Below are 23,024 nucleotides of genomic sequence, written 5' to 3'. Positions count from 1 at the left end.
TGGAGAACTTTATGAAGGATATATCAGCACTCAGGTTCCAAGAGGAGGCAAGCAGCTGCCTAGACGCAGAATTGTCAGAACAGGAGATATCTGATGAGCTGGGCCAGATGAAAATAGGGAATCCCCAGGCTGCAAATGGCTGACACTCAAATTCTTTAAATGTGTTAGATACCGAATAGTGAGCCCACTCCGTGCATTGTTCTATGGGGCAAGGAAGGAGGGCACCCTGCCCCGAGACCTCCGACAGTAGTTATGATCCACAAGCAGGGGAAGCCACAGGAGGATTGTGCCTCTTATCGCCCAATATTGCTACTAAATTTGGAAACCACGATCTTGGCAAATGTTCTGGCCAGTCATATGTTACAGGTGGTGGACATGCTGGTGCAAGGTGACAAGGCACAACCTTCGTAGATTGGCCAGATGCCTGGCACAATGTGACCCCAATGACGAGCCAGCCATCCTGCTCATGCTGGACACTGAAAAGGTGTTTGACTCACTTGAATGGCCCTATCTAATGGCAATACTACACAAAATGGGGATTGACTTGAAGTTCATGACCTGGGTGAAATTGTTATACAAAGACCCCATGCTAGAGTCAAGGCAAATGGCCTTGGCCAGGGAATTCAGACTAGGCAGGGGTGCCCAACAGGGATGTTTGCTGTCCCCACTACTCTTCACGATAGCGAATTAACCCGTAGCTAGTTGGTTGCAGAACGATGCACTGATACGGGGCATACAATGGGACCCAGAGTAGGAGGAACTTGTCTCCCCATATGCAGATGACAAACTACTTTATCAAGCTGACACAAAATGATCCGAACCCAGGGCGATGAAAATTCTGGAGGTGTTTGGTTCATATTTCGGGATTAGCATAAATTGACCCAAGCCAATTGCATTCCCACTGTTGTAAGAAGAAGAGGAGTGGGCTTGGAACTACCCCTTCCCCCCCCCAAGATGGCAACCGGGTTCACATATCTCAGGATCTTTATCACAAAAGATCGTGAACTGTTCTTCAAGGAAAACTTGACAAGAATCCTTGAATCTTAAAAAGTGGACACGGGCCTTTGGAGGAGACTTCTACTCACCCTGATAGGTAAAGCGGCCCTTTATAAAATTATCCTTCTGCTGAAATTCCTTTAGGTTTTACAAAATACTCCATTCGAGGTCCCTGACAGATTTTTCAGAGCAGTAGCTGTCGTCACACGAGGCTTATTGTGGGAGGGTAGGACACTGAGGATAGCCTGGATATTTGTTACCAGAAAACCCCTGGAGAGAGGAACTGCCCTCCCAGACCTATGAGTCTATTCTTGGTGACACAATTGCAAGTGATCAGTGACTGGGCTTTTCATGGCAACAGGAACCCTCTGTGATAGCAGAGAGAAGGTCCATGCACCCAGAGGGGTATATTCAGAGACAATACTACGAACGGGGGATGACACCATTACTGACCGCCACACCCGTGGTGGTCAAGATATGGCACAGGGCGATCAAGACTCTGGGATAGAAGCGTCAATTGACATTAGAGACCCCACTATGAGACTATGAGATACTGAAGGGACTACAAATCATAGAGAACCACAGAAAATGGGACCTGCTGGGAATCTCCAAGGTGAGCGACATCTGGTGAGGAAAATGAGATAATATCCTTCTCTGAACTACAAGAGCAATACAATTTGTCTGGAAGCAAATACTTGTGGTACGGGCAACTAAGATATCTTTTGCAAAGACACATAGAGACACTACCCGAGGCACAGCTATGAACGCCCCTGGAGTACTAGGTTCTACGGGCCCCCTTGACCAGCCATGCAGTGTCCCGACTATACTCCACTCTCCTACATAACAGTTTCCCCCACTAGACAGTTTTAGGGATAAATGGGAGCAGGACCTGGGTAGACTAGAAGACGGCAATTGGAGGTTGTCATGCCAATATCCTCTGGAGGTAGCCATAAGAGCAGCATTCCCGCCAAACCAACTGAAAATACTCCATGGAGCCTACTTCACAAGGACTAGATTGTTCCAAATGGGAATAATTGACTCACAGGTCTGTTTAAGGGGTTGTAGGTACAAAGGCACTCTGCTACGCACAATAAGGGGCCCCAAGATCCAAGACTATTTGAGTGAAGTGAGTCAAAGGCTGTTATCAGTCCTAAAAATTATACTGAAACTCACTCCACAGTTGGTGACCCTGGTCATGTGAGGGGAACAAACTGTTGACCGCTACACACTCTTTTTGTAATATGTTATTGACGGTGGGCAGACTTGACCTGGTCAGACACTGGGGCAGGACAGGGTTCCCAGAATATATGCCTGGGAATCCAATCTAAATTGGTGTTTGAAGGTCGAAAAACTGCTTTACCAGGCACGGGGCTATCCCCGAAAGTTTGAGAAAAAATAGGGTTACTGTAGAGGCATTAGAAACAACACCCTATGGGGAATTTCTGGGCTGTATGCCTGGCCGTTGGGCAGAAAAGGGGAGGCGTATTATTGAAATGGAGGAACAGTCATTGGGCACCTATGCTCTATGGAGGGCTTAACTGCACACCCACTGGTGGCATAGGACTGTGGTTTGACAGTACTTATACTGTACCTTGACCAGTATGCCTCACATTCATTTTTGTGGCTTGGTGGTAGCTTTACCACCTGTTCACACCAGATTGCTTTCCCAGTCCTGTGGCGAAAAGCCGGGAGCTGGAGGTACGAGGACCTTGCTGAAATTGCTTTTTAAAATCACAACTGTTTTTAATTCTTGTAACATTGTGTGGTGTCACTTACTCTCTCTCTGTGTTTGCAAAGCGCCACTACCTGACATCTTCTGCAGCGCACAGACGATCTTGTCTCTGCTCGCGCTTGGCATTTCTCGAGCGGCCGCCATCAGCACAGGCGTGGGCGCTGACAACGCCCCCTACAGGCCACGCCCCCTACTGTTATACAAATGTGCATGCACAGGAAGCGCAGCGGACGAGCGCAGCGGGAGCGCCGTTTGCGCGCCGAAGGCGCGCCTAAGGCAAGCCCGTCTGCGCCCGTCCGCGACTGTCCGGGGCTAGGGGCGCGTCACTCTGCCCCGCTCACCACCTATACCCCGGACCAACTACACAAGCTCCAGGGACCCTGGCCCATCGCTACCTCCACCTGTTCCCGCATCCTCTCTCTTGGTCTTTCTCCTGCCGCTCCCTCTCACATCCCCCTTCCCACAGTTGACCCCTCTCTCTCGTCCAGTAGCATCACCCCTCCCACTACCCCTAAATCCCTCATGGTGTTCTATCTCAACACTCGGTCAGCAGTCGCCCATGCACACGAACTCTCAGTCCTGCTGGATCTTCAAGCCCCTGATCTTCTTTTCTTAACGGAGACCTGGTTCAGCGACGACTCCCTCCCCGCCCTATTAGCCACCTTACCGGCCTCCTACTACGCCCTTCGGGCTGATCGCCCTCCCGGCAGAGCTGGAGGCGGCGTGGCGGTCATCGCACGCAACGATCTCCCCTTTCAAATTCTGTCCCTGTCTGATATCGCGACCACCGAATACTTGGTTATTCGCACTACCTCCATTACTCCCCCTCTGACCTGTTTTCTCACCTACCGTCCTCCTCAATCCCCTTTACAGTTCCTTTCTGACTTCTTGGAAGTCCTGGCTACCATTACAGTTAATAACTTTTCTATCTTACTCCTAGGCGACTTCAACTTCTGGCCTTCCGACCCAGCTGAATGTTCGTCCTCTAAGGAATTCTCTGAAACCCTCCAATCCCTCAACTTCACCCCCCATGTCCACCCCCCCACCCACATCAAGGGTCACACGCTTGACCAGATCTGGTCCCTAAACTGTCCCATGGAATCTCTCTCTATTTCGCCTTGCACTTGGTCCGACCACCACCTTATCTCTTTTTCCCTACCCATTCACCCCCCAGCCAAACCCCCTCGCCCCAAAAACATCTGGGTTCGAGCATGGGGCCGTGTCAACCCGGAAGACCTCTCCTCCCTTCCTATCACTTCCCTCCCTTCCCTGCAGGGCCTCTCTACCCTCTCCCAGGTTGAGGCCATAGATCAGTGGCTCTCCGCTGGCAGTGACTCTGTTGCCCCGCTCAAACGTATTACTTCCAAGCGTGACAAGGATGCCAACCGGTGGTTCAACGCAGAGCTTAAGGCCACCAAACTTACTGTACGCCGCGCGGAGCGGGTTTGGAGGAGAAGTTATTGCCCCACTTTAAGACTGGAGTATACCAACATCCTTACCCAGTACAAAAAAGACATCTTGGTGGCCAAAACCGCCTACTTCTCCTCCAAAATCCTTGCTGCAGAAAACCAGCCCAAGGAGATTTTCACGATTGTCCATAACCTGGCGTTCTCTGACAGAACAACTTTGAAGCCCGCCCTCTCCGAGGAACTCTGCCACTCCCTCAACAACTACTTCATCCATAAAATTTCTACTATTAAAGCTAACATCCCGCCCCCTTCTCCCTCCTTTGTTGACCCCCAATGCCCCCCTCCCAAGGGACAACTCACCGCCCTCCCCCCTATATCTAAGGAAGCCCTGTCTTCCTTGGTACCTTTGGTTAAATCTGGCTCTCCACTCGACCCCTGTCCTGCTCACATTCTCCGTCACATCTTTATTTCCTGCCCGGATCCTCCCCTTCACCTCCTCAATAGTTCTCTGGCTAAAGGTGTGGTTCCTTCCCCCTTGAAGTCTGCGGTTATTGTGCCGATTCTAAAAAAACCTGAGGCAGACCCCTCTGTCCCTGCCAATTTCCGCCCCATCTCCCTCTTACCTTTTCTGGCAAAGGTGCTCGAGCGCCATGTCACCGGCGCTTTGAGCTCCTTTGTAGAGACTCATGGAGCTCTCGCTCCCCGCCAGGCCGGCTTCCGCCCCGCACACTCCACGGAGTCCGTTGTTATTTCGGTCTTGGACAACCTCAGGGAGGGTATGGATACTAACCGGCGCCAGGCCCTTGTGCTCCTCGATCTCTCAGCCGCCTTTGACACGGTGGATCATACCATCTTGCTTTCCCGTGTCAGGGCGGCCGGGATCGGAGGGACCGCCTTGGTCTGGCTATCATCCTTCCTGAGCGACCGCACCCAGGCCGTTCGCCTGGGTGATTTTACAGCGGACGTCCGAAAAGTCCAGTGCGGGGTTCCCCAAGGCTCCTCCCTTTCCCCCCTCTTGTTCAATCTCTATATTGCCCCTCTTATCTTTTCTCTTCAACAAATGGAGGTCGCCGTATTTAATTATGCGGATGACCTCCAGCTGGTCTTTAACCTCTCCTCTTCCCCCTCTTCTGTCCTTAATTTTCAATCTGTCATGCTCCACATCCGGGACTGGATGAACCACAATCACCTTAAACTCAACCCCGACAAGACCAAGCTGGTGTTGACGGGTGGTTCATCCAGCCCCTGGTCCCCTCTCTTCTGGCCCCCTTTTCTTGGCCCCTCTCCGGAACCCTCTACCTCTGTTAAAACCCTCGGCATAAAACTCAACTCTCAACTCACCCTTCACTCCCAGGTTAGCTCTGTGGTATCTTCCTCTTTCCTTTCACTGCGCACTATACGCAGGGTGTCCCGTTTCTTCACCTTCTCAGCTCTCAAACTCATCACCTTAGCCATGGTGGTGTCCCGCCTGGACTACGGCAACGCCCTATATGCAGGTATCCCTGCATATAGTTTACAGCGTTTGCAGCAGATACAAAACCAGGCGGCCCGCCTGGTCTTCCCAAATTTCACCGTTCCTCCCCCCTCTTGAAATCCTTGCACTGGCTCCCTGTGCGAGCCCGAATCCAATTCAAGCTCACCTCCATCACCTTCTTGGCCCGACTGGACCTGGCTCCAGCATTTATCTCCTCAGAGATCACCCCCTATGTACCCACTAGGGAACTCCGCTCGTCCTCCCAGTCCCTCCTCACTATCCCACGCTACCGGACAAAGAAGTGGGGAGGTTCGAAATTTGCTACCCTTGCCCCGATCCTCTGGAACTCCCTTCCCCTGGATCTGCGATCCATCACCCTGTACCCGCAATTTCGCAAACATCTCACAGCCCATTTGTTCACAAAATCCTTTGATTAAATCCCCAGCAGTCTCCCCCGTTTTTTAGCCCTGGATCTGGTTAGCAGTAGCGCCAAGAAACCGCAGGTGTACGAGCGCTTTACAAGTATTTTAAAACTCAAACTCAAACTCAAAATTCAATAAAAGCGAAAAAAAATAATCTCTTCTTCAAGTGTTGTGATTCCGGATTTCTTACTGCTCAGTTCTAGGTAGTTTAGGACTCTGATTCTCATCTTCATATGAAGTCCTGATCTGTTTCTCTGAACCTCTTCTTCCATCTCTCTCTGGAGGTTTTTTCCCTTAAACATTGTTTAGGGAAACATTCACGGTTGCCTCACAGGATGTGTTGAACTAGGAGGTAGCCAGGGTAGGTGGTGACTTAGCGCATGGCCTAGCAGGGTCGTAGCATTTATTTAAAGGTTTGCTGTGATCTGAAGCCACTGGACCAAATGCAGGATTGAGGATATGGGACCTACTAAGGAGACTTTGCAGGAGTGTCCTCTGCTCTTTGCGACTCTGGACATTGGTCGTCGCGAGGCCGGCCCAGAAGGTGCTCATCCATGCAAGTTTAAGGGTCTCCTTGGTCAGCTGTTGAGGTCAGCAAGAAAGGAAATACCAAGTTTTTCTGACCAGAGGAGTGGGGAGCAGGCGCAATGACGAAAGCTGGAAGGGGTGGGAGGAGTCAGAGGGAACACCGCCTGCGGTGGGGAGTCCTCTCCTTCACATCCAGTTTATCAGAGGTCCCAACATAATGGAACACGTGGTGGGAACTTCTGATAGACTTTAGGTACTGTATGATACCGGTCTGCTCCTCTAACCTCTACCTCAAATCTCAGCCATCTGTAATTAAGTACAGCACTCATCTGCTGAGAGCTCAGGGCTGCACCACTACCGGGTGATGCGCCCACTACAGCAGAGCTTGCCAAGAAGGCAGATTGCTTATGTGTGATGTATCTGTCCTCCCAGAATGCCTGACTGTGACGTTTACGGGGCTCGCCCTTTACATACACTCTCATCAGATGTCTAGGAAACATGCTGGCTTCAGGAGCTTTAAGAACATCCTCCCTCCTTGGGAGCAGAGTACAACCCCATCCAGAGATACGGGCTGGGTTAGTGGCTGCAGCCACACACAAGAGGCGCATCTCCTAACCTCGGGGGCACACTGTGGATTATCACCGGCCCCACCTAAATGGCCAAGAGCATAACGTGTATTTGTAAAGCACACGTTACCCCACAAGGCTAACTTGGTGCTGAATAACACATGTTTATTGTTACCCAACTCAATGGTACTCATTTTATCGACCTCAGAAGGATCAAAGGCTGAGTGGACCCACCGGGATTTTAACCTGTGACCATGAGGTCAAACACAGGCCCTTGCAGTGGACGCATTAGTCCACTACGCCACCAGAGTCAGCATAACATTTAATTCCAAAAACCAACTCACACACCAATTATTATCATCCACCAACCATGCGTAGAGACATTTCCTACACAACATGAATTGCTTCTCTGTCATTTTCTTCTGCCTACATGTGTGTGGTTGGCCTACATCACCCCACAAAAAGTGCCACCTGGGAAAATGTCTACAGCAGTTGCTGGGCTTCATCAACCTCTTAAAAAAGGCTGGGCAGACTCCATACACCTCAATCTTTCCTTGGAAAAAGTTGGTAGATCTACACCTAACTTACCAACCACCTGGAAATGCAGCCACTTTCCCAACTCGTTGAAGTTGTTTTCCACTGCACCAGCCCTACGAAGGTGGCTGATAGGATCCAACTTTCCTGCAAACCTCCTATAAATGCTAAAACTGTCTTCATTCGCCTCGTCAATCGATTACAGACTGGTCGTCGTTCTACGTTGTCCACAAGCGCAGCATCACTTTTGGTTTCACCTTTGTGCAAAACATTGAAGCATAAGCAGGCTGCTGTGTGTGTTTGCAAACACTCCTACATGTTCAATTGACTCACTCAACAACGCTTACAATAATGCTGCGTAGAACCGAATTTCGAAACTCAGAAAATTATAGAGATAGCAACCCTTCAATCAAAGGGGACAGGGTTAAAACACTCAGCAACAGTAGTAAGTCCCTCTTTAGTATCCTGTCTACAGTCTCAGTTACATCATTTCTGTTATACCACAAGACTCATTTGCTCAACACACTTTACCCATCCACTCATACAGTGGAACCTGCTTGTGCAAAAACAACTGTCCTGTATTATAATCATCTACATTTTTTAATCTCAGTTTATTGATCTCACATAGGCTATCTAAAATGTAATCAGATTAAGGGCCATATGTAGGTAATTTATTTTTACCGATTCTTAAATACCGAATTTTACCGAATCGGTATTTAAGAATCGGTAAGTTATATGTAGGTCAACAATCGGTAAACATTACCGATTCGGTAAAATTCGGTAAACATGAATCGGAATTTACCGAATCGGTAAATACCAAAGTGGTATTTACCGATTCGGTAAATTCCGAAGTGGTATTTTCCGATTCGGTAAATACCGAATCGGTAAATACCGAATCGGTAGTTCAAAAACACATGACTTGAATCAGCCAATCCTGTGCTACCTAAACCCCACCCAACCAGGGAGTGGCCACACCCAGGCAGGTGCACACAATCAGCAGACTCTGGAGAGGCTGGGAGTGCTGAGGAGAGGAAGAGAGCAACTGCCTGATTCAGCCCTGGAGACTGCAAGAATGGCCAGCCAGGACACAGAGAGGGAAGGAGGGGAGAGGAAGCGAAAGCTGAAATTCAGCCAAAAGGAGCTGCAAGTACTGGTGGAGGAGGTCGTGAAGCAGCACCAGAAGCTTTTTGGAAAACAGTCACAGCAAGTGCCTGAGTCAGAGAAACGCAAGATCTGGCTTGGAATCCAGGCACAGGTGAATGCCATGGGAGTGACCCCCCGGGACATCGATGTCCTCAAGAAGCGGTGGTACGACATCCGTATCATCACGAAGAGGAAGGTGGCAGAATTAAAAAAAGAGGCCAGCCAGACAGGAGGTGGACGCAACAGGGCACCAGCCCTGACAGAACTGGAGGAGCTAGTGGAGACAACCATTGAGCCAGAAAGCATCGTGGGGATTGGGGACGCCGACAGCTCCGCCAGAGGCACCTCCAAACAAGGTAAGACGCTTGCACAGCAATGTGCCCCCCCCTACCCCTATCCCAACTCCCCAAATGTGCCATGAGAATCCCACTCCAGTACAGGTATTAGTGCATGCCAGCAATGCATCATGGGAGATGTAGTCCCTGAAAGCCCAAACATGATACGATTAGCACAGAATAACAGGGCATGTGACACACAGTAGCGAGAAGCAGGCAGAGGACATTGAGATACTGTACAGAAAATGTAGTCATGTCATCAAATCAATGCTTCAGGTACACTTAGCTGATGTCGCTTTTCTGTCCACAGGCACCACTGCGCACAGAACTGCCCTTGACAAGGGAGAGAGGGCACACCATAAACACAGCGCAGAGAAGGCCACCACCAGTACTGCCCAGGGAACGGCACCACAGGCAGTCACACCACCCCAGCCAGCATCGCCGCTCCTGCCAGCATCCCCACTCCTGCAGGTGTCACCACCATCTTCACCACCTGCATTGCACAGGTTGAGGAGGCGTCCTGCTGCCAGGTTGGATGTGACCGACTCGAGGGGGCCGGAAACGTCCACTGTACCCCAGGATGTAACCCATGCCAGTGTGCCTTCCGACTCTGAGGGAGAACACACAGTTGGCAGACGGCGCCGCAGGGCTCGGCCGCAGAGTCCACCTCCCCTTGGGCAGGGCCATGGAGTGTTCTCAGGGCTTGAGGGCACCATGGTGAAAATACAACGCATCTAGGCAAGGGCAATGGTGTCCGTACAGCGACAAATGCGTGGCCTCAATAATACTTTTGGAAACATTGAGAAGGGCATCAGCGCCATGGCAGGGGGCATGGCTGAGATGGCAGCGGGCATGCGGGACATGTCCCAATCCATCATGCTGCTGTGCTCAAAGTACGATGAGGACAGGGCAGCACGGCGCAGGGGACATCAGAGAAAGGATCTGACCTCGAGGGCAGTGAACCGGCTGGCGACTGCCACATCGCTGCTCTGCAGGCGCTCTGTGGCGATGCAGGAGGGCCTTGCACACTGCAGACCAGATGTGTCCAGGGGATGGTTGGGGTCACGAGTGCACTAGAAGTGCTGCTCACCAGCCAGTCTGCAACAACTGGCGCTTTGGATGCTGGTGACACAGAAGACACGACCAGCAGGAGCAGCATAACCCCCCCTGTCCCAGACACTCGTCGGAGCAACAGGCGTCAACGTGGTGCCACTGGTACCCCAGCCAGTGAGGACGCTCCCTCAATTCCATCCCGCACTGGTGCGCGTGGGCGCAAACATTAAAGCGTCAGGCAAAACAATGACACAATTGGGTGAAGTAACCCTTAACTGACAAAATTTATTTTCTCATTATGGTTGTTGGAATACGTTTTCCTTTGTGTCGTGGCGTAGTGCTGCCTGATTAAACTACGTTATGGCATCCAACTACTGGCTGTGTCCCCTTACTCATTCAGAAATAGTTGCATGTGATCTCTGCCCGTCTCACTCTCCCATCTGTTGCTGTTGGCACTCCTGCTGCGTTGGCCTCTGCCTGTGCAGACTCATCATCATTGTCCTCAATATATGTCATTTCGACCTCTGTGCCTCTCTTTGTGGCAAGGTTGTGCAGCATTGCACAAGTGGCAATTATCTTGCAGCAGAGGATGGGTGTGTACTGGCGTGCACCTCCACTCTTATGGAGGCAGCGAAACCTGCTCTTCAATAGTCCAAACGTGCGCTCCACCACATTGCGTGTAGATTTGTGTGCCACATTATATCGTCTCTCACTCTGGGTTGATGGGTGTAGGTAGGGAGTGAGGATGAATGACCGCACGGCATATGCACTGTCCCCTAGGTGAGTAAAAGGGAGACATCAGTCACATGCCTCAATACACTATGATTTGCACTGAGCACTATGGAGCGTCACTGTTACTTACCTAGCAGGTATCCTTCTCCAAATTCTCCCGCAAGCAGTCGTGTGTAGATCCCACTGTTCTGGAAGATGTAGGAGTCATGGGTGCTCCCAGGGAATTTGGCAACAATATCAGTGATGATGTTCCCTGCATCGCAGATTACCTGCACATTGATGGAGTGGGTGGACTTTCTGTTTCTGTAGATGTGCTCAGTGGCAGCTGGTGGGCAGATTGGGATGTGTGTGCCATCTATACAGCCAATGACATGGGGGAACTGTGCCATGTGATAAAAGTCAGTTTTAGTTTTCTGCAGTTCAGCCTGTGTGTTTGGGAAGCTGATGTAGTGGTGCATTCTCTACATCATGGCATCCAGGAACTTCCTGAAGAAACGGGACAGGCAACTCTGGGATACACCGCCCACCGCAGCTATCACCCCCTGGTAACTGCCAGATGCAAGTAGGTGTAGGCTGCAGAGAACCTGCACATGTGGTGGTATGGCATGCGCCCTTCTTGTTGGCTGGTCCAGGAGTGGGTGCAGGTCCCTTATCAGGTCCATGATGGTTTGGGGGTGTAGCCTGTACCTTTCATGTATCTCAGCGTCAGTCATTTGAAAAAGTGTGATTCGCTGTCTGTAGATGCGTTCCTCCCGTCTCCATATCCTCAGTCCTGCTGTCTGTAGATGTAGCCGCCTTGCAATGACATACAGAGCGGCCATGTTGTCCACGCTGTTGCATTTTGGGATTGCTTATATGCACTGTTGATGGTTACCACCTGCTTTCTATCAGTGTTAATTACCGACTCTTATTTACCGATTTTCATGGATTTCTTAATTACCGAATTTACCTACATATCTTTTTCCGTTTTACCACTTCATATTTACCACTTCATATTTACCGATTCGGAAAATATGTATTCGGTAAATTTGAATCGGTATTTTAGAATTCGGTAAATATGAATCGGTATTTACCGATTCATATTTACCGAATATGGGTTTTTGGCCTCCTACATCTCAACTATCTAAATACCGGTCGGTAACGGGTTTTTTACCGAATTTCGGCCGTTACCGACCGGTATTTAGCTACCTACGGGCCATATGTAGGTAGCCTAACATTTACCACTTCATAAATACCGAATTTTACCGATTCGGTATTTATGAAGTGGTAAATGATATGTAGGTAATTAGTCGGTAAATATTACCGATTCGGAAAAATTCGGTAATTACCGAATCGGTATTTACCGATTCGGTAATGAGGCATACCTTCCCATTGATGGGAAGGTATGCCTCATTACCGAATCGGTAAATACCGTTTCGGTAATGGGGGAGCACATGCAAGGGTGGCAGGGTGTCACATTGACACCCTGTTGCACCCCTGATTCGGCCATGTGTGCACATGTGGCACACATACATGCCCTAAGGGCATGTATGTCTGCCACATTGCACACTTTAACGTGCACAAAAATGCTTTTATTAACCTATTCGTCATTTACCACCAACCTTTAGTTGGTGGTAAATAATGAATCCCCACGACACCCACACACTCCCCCTACATTTCATTTCTGTATTCGGAATTTACCGAATCGGTAATTTTACCGATTCGGTAATTTTACCGATTCGGTAAATTCCGAATACAGAAATGATCCCCCTACATCTCAGAAGCCTAAATACCAGTCGGTAACGGTATATTTACCGAAAATCGGCCGTTACCGACCGGTATTAGGCTTCCTACATGAGGCCCTACATGAGGCCCTAAGTACCTTAAAATACAGTTCAAAATGTAAAAATCATTATAGCATCCTAAGAAAGAGATATTTTCTATTATCAGTATCCTATTGCAAACATGTCTGCATCAAGAAACTGACTAAATTCCAACGGTATCGGAAATGTCTTATCTTATTATTTCATGGATAAATCAATAAAGACAATTTTTATCAAATCAATACAATATACAGAAACCTATCACACAATATTTTAAAATACAATTATCAAGTTATCTTAAGTTGTCGATGCAGCATGTCGGTGGTCAATATCTGGTTTACCCCACCTTCTTCAGGACGCAATATTAAAAACAAGGTGTTATTCTTAGTGTGGTGTGTACATCGTTGAGGTTATTTCATCAGGATCACCTGTTCATTCTTTCAGTGATTCGCAACCAATTCCTATTTTGTAAATCTGGCCCAAGAGAATTATTTTAATGCCTCTAGATTCACTTGTTGGGAATTGGAATTATAAGGAACAAGTCTCTCAATTGTAGGCTAGTTTTCTCCACGGTCGAGGACGTTTCTTTTTTGTCTCCTGTTATTTCAAATCGGGGCTCTTGTTCTTCGTGCTGCCCTCATATTCGACTAAGTATGGCAGTGTCGTCATCTCTATCGACCCTTCGTGTGTCAAAAACCGACCATGGAGAAAACTAGCCAGGAATTGGTTACGAATCACTGAAAAATGAACAGTTAATCCTGATGAAATAACCTCAGCGGATGTGCACACCACGTTGAGAATAACACCTTGTTTTTGATATTGTGTCCTGAAGAAGATGGGGTAAACCATCTATTGACCACCGAAATTCTGCGTCGACAACGTAAGAAACTTGATAATTGTATTTTAAAATATTGTGTAATAGGTTTCTGTATATTGTATTGATTTAATAATATTCTCTTTCTTGATATATCCATGAAATAATAAGATAAAACAGTTTCCGTACCGTTGGAATTTAGTTAGTTTCTTGATATGGAAAAGTTTGCAATAGGTCACTGATACTAGAAAAGATCATTCTTAGGAAATTATAATGATTTTTAAAATTTGAACTTTATTTTAAGGAACTTAATCTGATGAAATCTAAAATAGCTTATCTGGGATCAAATAATTGAAATATTACAATTCATATGATTATAACATAGGACAGTTGATTTTGCACAAGCAGGTTCCATTGTATAAGTGGATGGGTAAAGTGTGTTGAGCAAATGAGCATCGTGGTATAACAGAATTGATGTATGTGAGACTGTAGACAGGATACTAAAGACAGGCTTACTATTGTTGCTAAATATGAACCTAATTTCAAAGCCAGGCCTATTGGCTTTTTTACACTGATTGTTCACATTCTCTGTTTCACACTCAGTGGCATTTCTGATCTTCTGGTTTCTCCAGCACCTTTCACATGCTCGACCATTGGTCACTCTACTGCCGACAGCTCATCTTCTTGACATACAAGTGAGCCCAGCACAGCTCTTGAGACACCCACCGTTCTTCTCGCGTCATGAAATCCATCTCCTTCTTCTTCTTATACCTAGTTAGGAGAAAAAAGACAACTCAGGTTGATCTAAGTCGCGTACATAGGTGCAATTTCAGATACATCATAGGCTGGTAGGTAGGAGGGGTACACAGAAGTGAAAGATACTCTCATGAAGCCGCATATGTGGTACGGATATGCATTGCAATACTACTTAACATCTTTAATGTTCTCTATACACTATGTTTGCATTATTTTATGTATTTACTCATCATCACTTTTCATTCATATTTATTTCAACGTATGTTTCTATATATTTTGCACAATGCTTTAATCAAAGGGCGTTGAAACCATTTGTTTATTTCAGTTAATTTTACCTTGAAAATAGCATAGTGTCTCTAAGCAGAAAATGATGGTAATGGCACAAACTGGATATACAACAATCTTCTGGCGTCATTCAGAAAAGTACAATAATAGCTCTTTTGGGAAACAAACCAGTGGGTGAAATACCAATATGTAAGATTCTGGAATATAAACATGTTCAAATGCTAAGAAACAATTCCCAACCTTTCTGTAGTCACGATAGTGACAAATGGCAAATAATAATAAATATGGTGGCCAGGAAAAGTTAATTTAAATAGCAGTTAAAAACTAGGGGTTCTAAAGTACCTATGATCTTTCCAGCATAAGACATAGGGACTCTACTGCCAAAGGTTGGGGCTCTACTGGAAGAGTTTGGGGCAATCTCTGGATATTTAGCTAACTCCGCGAAGACGGAGGTAATGTGCTGGAACATAGATCAGTGGAGTGGGGCCACCAGCAAAAAATTTAAATATCTTGGTATTGTTATCGTAAAAGATCTTGAAAAAATCCCATCTATCAATATAGAAAAAACAATAAAGGAAATTGATCAGTTATTTGCTAGGTGGAGGAACCTCCCTTTGACCATCTTTGGGAAGGTGAATCTAGTCAAAATGACAATCCTCCCGAAATTAACCTACTTATTTAATGCAATACCTCTAGGTTTTCCTAAACACTTTATCTCGAAGGCGCAAAGTAAAATCGGGAGCTTTATCTGGGGTGAGAAAGGGGTTAGGCTCTCCTGGAAAAAACTAAGACGTCGCCTAGCCAAAGGGGGATTGGCTCTCCCAGATATACAGTGCTACCTGGTCGCCTTTCAGTTTAAGGCCATTAGGATGCTCCTAGTAGAACCGACTGCATGTTCTTGGGGAAGGCTGTTGGGAGAGTTGGTTAACTCAGAATGCTGTGGAAACAGAGTCGGGTTTCTCTATAAGTTTGGTTCACCAAAATTTTTTAAACGAGTAAGGCTGAAGGTGATCAAAAATGCTTTGGAGGTCTGGTATTTTATTCGCTCTAGATGTGGGATAGGCTACTACTCCGATCAGGCACCGATTTGGGACTCCCCGGGGACTCCCCCTTGCCTCCAGGACAGTTTGGCCCTTCCAATTAAAAGAGCTGGGGTTGAGATCTGGTCTGAGTTGGGGGATGAAAATGGCATTCATCCTTGGGAGGTATTGAAAGCAAGAATTGGTATGGGGTTTTCAAGATTTAAGTTTATCCAACTAAAATCCTGGTTTGAAACAGAAAAGGAGAATTTAAGGGGGAATGGAGAGGTTGAAGCTGCATTAAAAAACATTCAGCATCGGAAAAAGGAGATCTCCATATGGTATAGGCTACTGATCAACGCGGATGATGTCGGTATCCCCCAACAGGTGTCAGCTTGGAACAATTCTCCATTTGAAGCCGATATCGGGAACCTCTTGGAACCCTCCGTGACCCTGCTTTATAAATACACCAAATCAGCTAGTCTGAAGAAAAATCATTTTTTTGTCACCAACCGAATCTACTATACTCCGGAGAAGATCTCGAAATTCGCCCCCAACCCTGAACCAAGGTGTCCCAGGTGCTTGCTCCCTAAAGCCAATGACATACATATCTTTTTTGATTGTCCCAAATTAGGATCATACTGGGAAGGGGTGTGCAGATATTTATGTATGTCCTTTGGAATTGACATTCTGTTGAACGGCTCTCTGATTTTCTTTGCTAATGATCAGGTGTCCACTGCTAGTATGGCTCAATCCGATAGAGGGCTGTTACTATGTCTGATTTTGTTGGCCCGAAGGGAGATCTGTCTAAGATGGAAGGACCCCCTTCCTCCGAAAATCGAGGACTGGTTAAAATCCGCACTTGCTATGGCCCGATTAGAATCTTTGAGCACCAGCTCTGGCCCCCCTACATTGTGGGCACCCTTTATACGTATGGGTCAGGAATTGAGACTCTGCTGATCCCCTGTTGCCGATGTTAAGGGTCAATAAAAACCATGGTCCTATGATTAACACCTAAATCCCGGACGATATAAAGGGATTGGTTGGATAACCTAAACAAGTGCAGGTGGTCGGAGGGCGCCCCATCATTAAACCGACCAGTTATGCCCTGCAAACAGTTTATAGGTGAGATGAGGACAAAAAAAAAAAAAAAAAAAAAAAAGACATAGGGACTCTCCGGTCTGAGGGGACGGGAACTAATGGTCTGAAAGTTCTAGAATGAAATAGGGCGGTGGTTCTTCATCGGGGGTCCATGGACCCCTGGTGGCCCGTGATAGTACTCAGGGTGTTCTCAACAGCTTGCAAAATTAAATAAAATTGTCATATAAAATTAAAGCATATCATAAACACTGAAAAGCAAAGTCTGAAATAGAAACGCTCTGCAACTTGGAAGGAATTTGAAATTATAGTAGCTAAAAATTTAGTTGGTCTCCTTAGCCCTATTCGTGGGAACAGAATCTACTTAAAGAAACTTTCTGGTCTCAACTGAAGCATAGCTATGCCATGACCAAAAAAAGAGCTTTATTAGGAGGAAAAAAGATAAAGTGATAAGCAAGAAATAAGCTTCAACCTTCCCATTAAAATGTATATTTTTGTATATTTTATGTTTGTGACTGCAGTAAAATATTTCACAATTTTTGTATTTTTTAAGCGTTCTTGTTTCTGTATTTTTATGTAGTGTTTTGAGTTTCAAATCGTAGAATTTGCTTAGGCAGTGTCCGGTCTATCAGTGGGGATTCACTGGGGGTTGCAGAAGTCACAAGTTTAGGAACTGCTGACGTGGGGGTCTCAGGCTTGCCATGGTGGGTAATGAGATTTCACTAAGATCATACTATTTGGTCAAGCAGGGAAACCGTGATTTAAACCCAGGTTTCTTGGTTAAACATTGTGCAATTTTGTCACATCATTGATAAATGCTTCTCTGTATTGTTTAACTCCAATTAAATGACGAAGCTTTTTTTTTTAATCCATCAGAAACTAAATAAATACACAGGTCAAAGGTAATCGAAGGTGACACACGAGGTCCTTATAAAAACACAGCAGTTTCAGGAAAGGCAGGACACCATGGGCCCGATTCACAGAACTAACTTAAGACAAAATCCTAAACTTACTACCATTTTGGTATTCACAGAAGGCACTTACTCATTTTGGTATTCACAGAAGGCACTTACTCATTTCGGTATTCACAGAAGTTAGGAGTCCTAACTTTAGGACTCCTAAATGCCTTCTGTGAATACCGAAAGTCTTAAAATTAGGATTTTTCTCAGTTTAGTAGTAGTATAGTTAGGACTCCTAACTTTAGGACTCCTAAATGCCTTCTGTGAATACCGAAAGTCTTAAAATTAGGATTTTTCTCAGTTTAGTAGTAGTATAGTTAGGACTCCTAACTTTAGGACTCCTAAATGCCTTCTGTGAATACCGAAAGTCTTAAAATTAGGATTTTTCTCAATTTAGTAGTCCTAAATTTAGGACTCCTAACTTTAGGACTCCTAAATATGAACCTAATTTCAAAGCCAGGCCTATTGGCTTTTTTACACTGATTGTTCACATTCTCTGTTTCACACTCAGTGGCATTTCTGATCTTCTGGTTTCTCCAGCACCTTTCACATGCTCGACCATTGGTCACTCTACTGCCGACAGCTCATCTTCTTGACATACAAGTGAGCCCAGCACAGCTCTTGAGACACCCACCGTTCTTCTCACATCATGAAATCCATCTCCTTCTTCTTCTTATACCTAGTTAGGAGAAAAAAGACAACTCAGGTTGATCTAAGTCGCGTACATAGGTGCAATTTCAGATACATCATAGGCTGGTAGGTAGGAGGGGTACACAGAAGTGAAAGATACTCTGATGAAGCCGCATCTGTGGTACGGATATGCATTGCAATACTACATAACATCTTTAATGTTCTCTATACACTATGTTTGCATTATTTTATGTATTTACTCATCATCACTTTTCATTCATATTTATTTCAACGTATGTTTCTATATATTTTGCACAATGCTTTAATCAAAGGGCGTTGAAACCATTTGTTTATTTCAGTTAATTTTACCTTGAAAATAGCATAGTGTCTCTAAGCAGAAAATGATGGTAATGGCACAAACTGGATATACAACAATCTTCTGGCGTCATTCAGAAAAGTACAATAATAGCTCTTTTGGGAAACAAACCAGTGGGTGAAATACCAATATGTAAGATTCTGGAATATAAACATGTTCAAATGCTAAGAAACAATTCCCAACCTTTCTGTAGTCACGATAGTGACAAATGGCAAATAATAATAAATATGGTGGCCAGGAAAAGTTAATTTAAATAGCAGTTAAAAACTAGGGGTTCTAAGGTACCTATGATCTTTCCAGCATAAGACATAGGGACTCTCCGGTCTGAGGGGACGGGAACTAATGGTCTGAAAGTTCTAGAATTAAATAGGGCGGTGGTTCTTCATCGGGGGTCCATGGACCCCTGGTGGCCCGTGATAGTACTCAGGGTGTTCTCAACAGCTTGCAAAATTAAATAATATTGTCATATAAAATTAACGCATATCATAAACACTGAAAAGCAAAGTCTGAAATAGAAACGCTCTGCAACTTGGAAGGAATTTGAAATTATAGTAGCTAAAAATTTAGTTGGTCTCCTTAGCCCTATTCGTGGGAACAGAATCTACTTAAAGAAACTTTCTGGTCTCAACTGAAGCATAGCTATGCCATGACCAAAAAAAGAGCTTTATTAGGAGGAAAAAAGATAAAGTGATAAGCAAGAAATAAGCTTCAACCTTCCCATTAAAATGTATATTTTTGTATATTTTATGTTTGTGACTGCAGTAAAATATTTCACAATTTGTGTATTTTTTAAGCGTTCTTGTTTCTGTATTTTTATGTAGTGTTTTGAGTTTCAAATCGTAGAATTTGCTTAGGCAGTGTCCGGTCTATCAGTGGGGATTCACTGGGGGTTGCAGAAGTCACAAGTTTAGGAACTGCTGACGTGGGGGTCTCAGGCTTGCCATGGTGGGTAATGAGATTTCACTAAGATCATACTATTTGGTCAAGCAGGGAAACCGTGATTTAAACCCAGGTTTCTTGGTTAAACATTGTGCAATTTTGTCACATCATTGATAAATTCTTCTCTGTATTGTTTAACTCCAATTAAATGACGAAGCTTTTTTTTTTAATCCATCAGAAACTAAATAAATACACAGGTCAAAGGTAATCGAACGTGACACACGAGGTCCTTATAAAAACACAGCAGTTTCAGGAAAGGCAGGACACTATGGGCCCGATTCACAGAAGTAACTTAAGACAAAATCCTAAACTTACTACCATTTTGGTATTCACAGAAGGCACTTACTCATTTTGGTATTCACAGAAGGCACTTACTCATTTCGGTATTCACAGAAGTTAGGAGTCCTAACTTTAGGACTCCTAAATGCCTTCTGTGAATACCGAAAGTCTTAAAATTAGGATTTTTCTCAATTTAGTAGTCCTAAGTTTAGGACTCGTAACTTTAGGACTCCTAAATGCCTTCTGTGAATACCGAAAGCCTTAAAATTAGGATTTTTCTCAGTTTAGGAGTCCTAAGGTTAGGACTCCTAACTTTACAAGTACTAAACTGAGAAAAATCCTAATTTTAAGGCTTTCGGTATTCACAGAAGGCATTTAGGAGTCCTAAAGTTAGGAGTCCTAAATTTAGGACTACTAAATTGAGAAAAATCCTAATTTTAAGACTTTCGGTATTCACAGAAGGCATTTAGGAGTCCTAAAGTTAGGAGTTCTAACTATACTACTACTAAACTGAGAAAAATCCTAATTTTAAGACTTTTGGTATTCACAGAAGGCATTTAGGAGTCCTAAAGTTAGGACTCCTAAACTTAGGACTACTAAATTGAGAAAAATCCTAATTTTAAGACTTTCAGTATTCACAGAAGGCATTTAGGAGTCCTAAAGTTAGGAGTCCTAACTATACTACTACTAAACTGAGAAAAATCCTAATTTTAAGACTTTCGGTATTCACAGAAGGCATGTAGGAGTCCTAAAGTTAGGACTCCTAACTTCTGTGAATACCGAAATGAGTAAGTGCCTTCTGTGAATACCAAAATGAGTAAGTGCCTTCTGTGAATACCAAAATGGTAGTAAGTTTAGGATTTTGTCTTAAGTTAGTTCTGTGAATCGGGCCCAAAGTGTATGTAAACACTCTTGCCTGACTTGGAGAAAGACTCGAGAGAGCGTCCTTTCAGGTTTCAGGGGTAGCTTAAGCTTCTCAGTGCCTCGGTTTATGAGTGACTGCCCCGGTGTCAGTGCCTCCATATCACTCTTCCTGTGTCAGCGTCCTAGTGTCCACATCAGTGTCCCAGAGCTCGGCTGCCTGTGTCGCTTTGTCCTAGTATTCCCAGGGTCCCTGTCTCAGTGCCCTTTTCTCAAAGTCAATGTTCCTGTGTCAGTGTCCTTCATATGTGTCCTCCTGCCAAAGTCCCTGTGTCAGTGTTCCCGTGTCAGTGTCCTACATGTGTCCTCCTGCAAATATCTCTGTTTCAGTGTTCCCGTTTCAGTGTCCCCGTTTCAGTGTCCTACATATGTGTCCTCCTGCCAATGTGCCTGTGTCAGTGTCCTAAAAATGTGTTCTCCTGCCAATGTCCCTGTGTCACTATTCCAGTGTCAGTGTCCTATATATGTGTTCTCCTGCCAATGTCCCTGTGTCAGTGTTCCTGTGTCAGTGTTCTACATATGTGTCCTCCTGCCAAAGTCCCTCTGTCAGTGTTCCCGTGTCAGTGTCCTACATATGTGTCCTCCTGGAAAAGTCCCTGTGTCAGTGTTCCCGTGTCAGTGTCCTATATATGTGTTCTCCTGCCAATGTCCCCATGTCAGTGTTCTGGTGTCCTCCAGCCAATGTCCTTGAGTCCGTTTTCCTGTGTCAGTTTCCTAAACATGTGTCCTCCTGCCAATGTGCCTGTGTCAGTGTTCCTGTGTCAGTGTCCTACATATATGTACTCCTGCCAATGTTCCTGTGTCAGTGTTCCTATGTCAGTATCCTACATATATGTCCTCCTGCCAATTTCCCTGTGTCAGTGTTCCAATGTCCTCCTGTCAATGTCCCTGTGTCAGTGTTCCCATGTCAGTGTTCTACATATGTGTCCTCCTGCCAATGTCCCTGTTTCAGTGTTCCCACAATAGTGTTCTACATATGTGTCCTCCTGCCAATGTCCCTGTGCATGTTTTCCTGTGTCAGTGTCGTACATATGTATCCTCCTGGCAATGTCCCTGTGTCAGTGTTCCCAAGTCAGTGTCCTACATATGTGTCCTCCTGCCAATGTCCCAGTGTCAGTTTTCCACATATGTGTCCTTCTGCCAATGTCCCTGTGTCATTGTTCCTGTGTCAGTGTCCTACATATATGTCCTCCTGCCAATGTCCCTGTGTCAGTGTTCCCATGTCAGTATCCTACAAATGTGTCGTCCTGTCAATGTCCATGTGTCAGTTTTCCTGTGTCAGTGTCCTACACATGTGTCCTCCTGTCAATGTGCCTGTGTCAGTGTTCCTGTGTCAGTGTCCTACATATGTGTCCTCCTGCCAATGTCCCTGTGTTAGTGTTCCTATGTCAGTATCCTACATATATGTCCTCCTGCCCATGTCCCTGAGTCAGTGTTCCAATGTCCTCCTGCCAATGTCCCTGTGCCAGTGTTCCCATGTCAGTGTCCTACATATGTGTCCTCCTGCCAATATCCCTGTTTTAGTGTTCCCACATCAGTGTTCTACATATGTGTCCTCCTGCCAATGTCCCTGTGTCAGTGTTCCAATGTCAGTATCCTACATATGTGTCCTCCTGCCAATGTCCCTGTGTCAGTGTTCCAATGTCCTCCTGCCAATGTCCCTGTGTCAGTGTTTCCATGTCAGTGTCCTACATATATGTCCTCCTGCCAATGTCCCTGTGCATGTTTTCCTGTGTCAGTGTCGTACATATGTTTCCTCCTGGCAATATTCCTGTGTCAATGTTCCCATGTCAGTGTCCTACATATGTGTCCTCCTGCCAATGTCCCTGTGTCAGTGTTCCAATGTCAGTATCCTACATATGTGTCCTCCTGCCAATGTCCCTGTGTCAGTGTTCCCATGTCAGTGTCCTACATATATGTCCTCCTGCCAATGTCCCTGTGCATGTTTTCCTGTGTCAGTGTCGTACATATGTGTCCTCCTGCCAATGTCCCTGTGTCATTGTTCCAGTGTCAGTGTCTTACATATGTGTCCTCCTGCCAATGTCCCTGTGTCTGTGTTCCCGTGTAAGTATCCTACAAATGTGTCGTCCTGTCAATGTCCCTGTGTCAGTGTTCCCATGTCAGTATCCTACAAATGTGTCGTCCTGTCAATGTCCCTGTGTCAGTTTTCCTGTGTCAGTGTCCTACACATGTGTCCTCCTGCCAATGTGCCTGTGTCAGTG

At 45.7% G+C, this 23,024-nt stretch overlaps 1 protein-coding gene across 3 annotated transcripts in view; it reads right to left on the bottom strand.

Moving 5' to 3' along the window:
- LOC146830297 (uncharacterized) overlaps window positions 1–23,024 on the bottom strand; it is a 123,057-nt gene that overhangs the window by 32,028 nt on the left and 68,005 nt on the right. For 2 of the 3 annotated variants that reach the window (XM_085604503.1, XM_085604504.1), the window contains exons 3-4: window positions 18,292–18,336; window positions 14,267–14,311 (exon numbers count right to left, since the gene is read on the bottom strand). In XM_085604503.1, the coding sequence (XP_085460629.1) occupies window positions 14,267–14,292 (26 nt within the window). In that variant the 5' untranslated portion in view covers window positions 14,293–14,311; window positions 18,292–18,336. The remainder of the gene's footprint in view (window positions 1–14,266; window positions 14,312–18,291; window positions 18,337–23,024) is intronic. The other variant, XM_085604502.1, reaches the window with a different exon arrangement.

This window comes from Triturus cristatus, chromosome 5_1 (genome assembly GCF_964204655.1).
Source record: "Triturus cristatus chromosome 5_1, aTriCri1.1, whole genome shotgun sequence".
In the NCBI taxonomy this organism is placed as follows: Eukaryota; Metazoa; Chordata; class Amphibia; order Caudata; family Salamandridae; genus Triturus; species Triturus cristatus.
The sequence above is the reverse complement of the archived record's forward strand: the minus strand, read 5'-3'. Positions and strand labels throughout refer to the sequence as shown.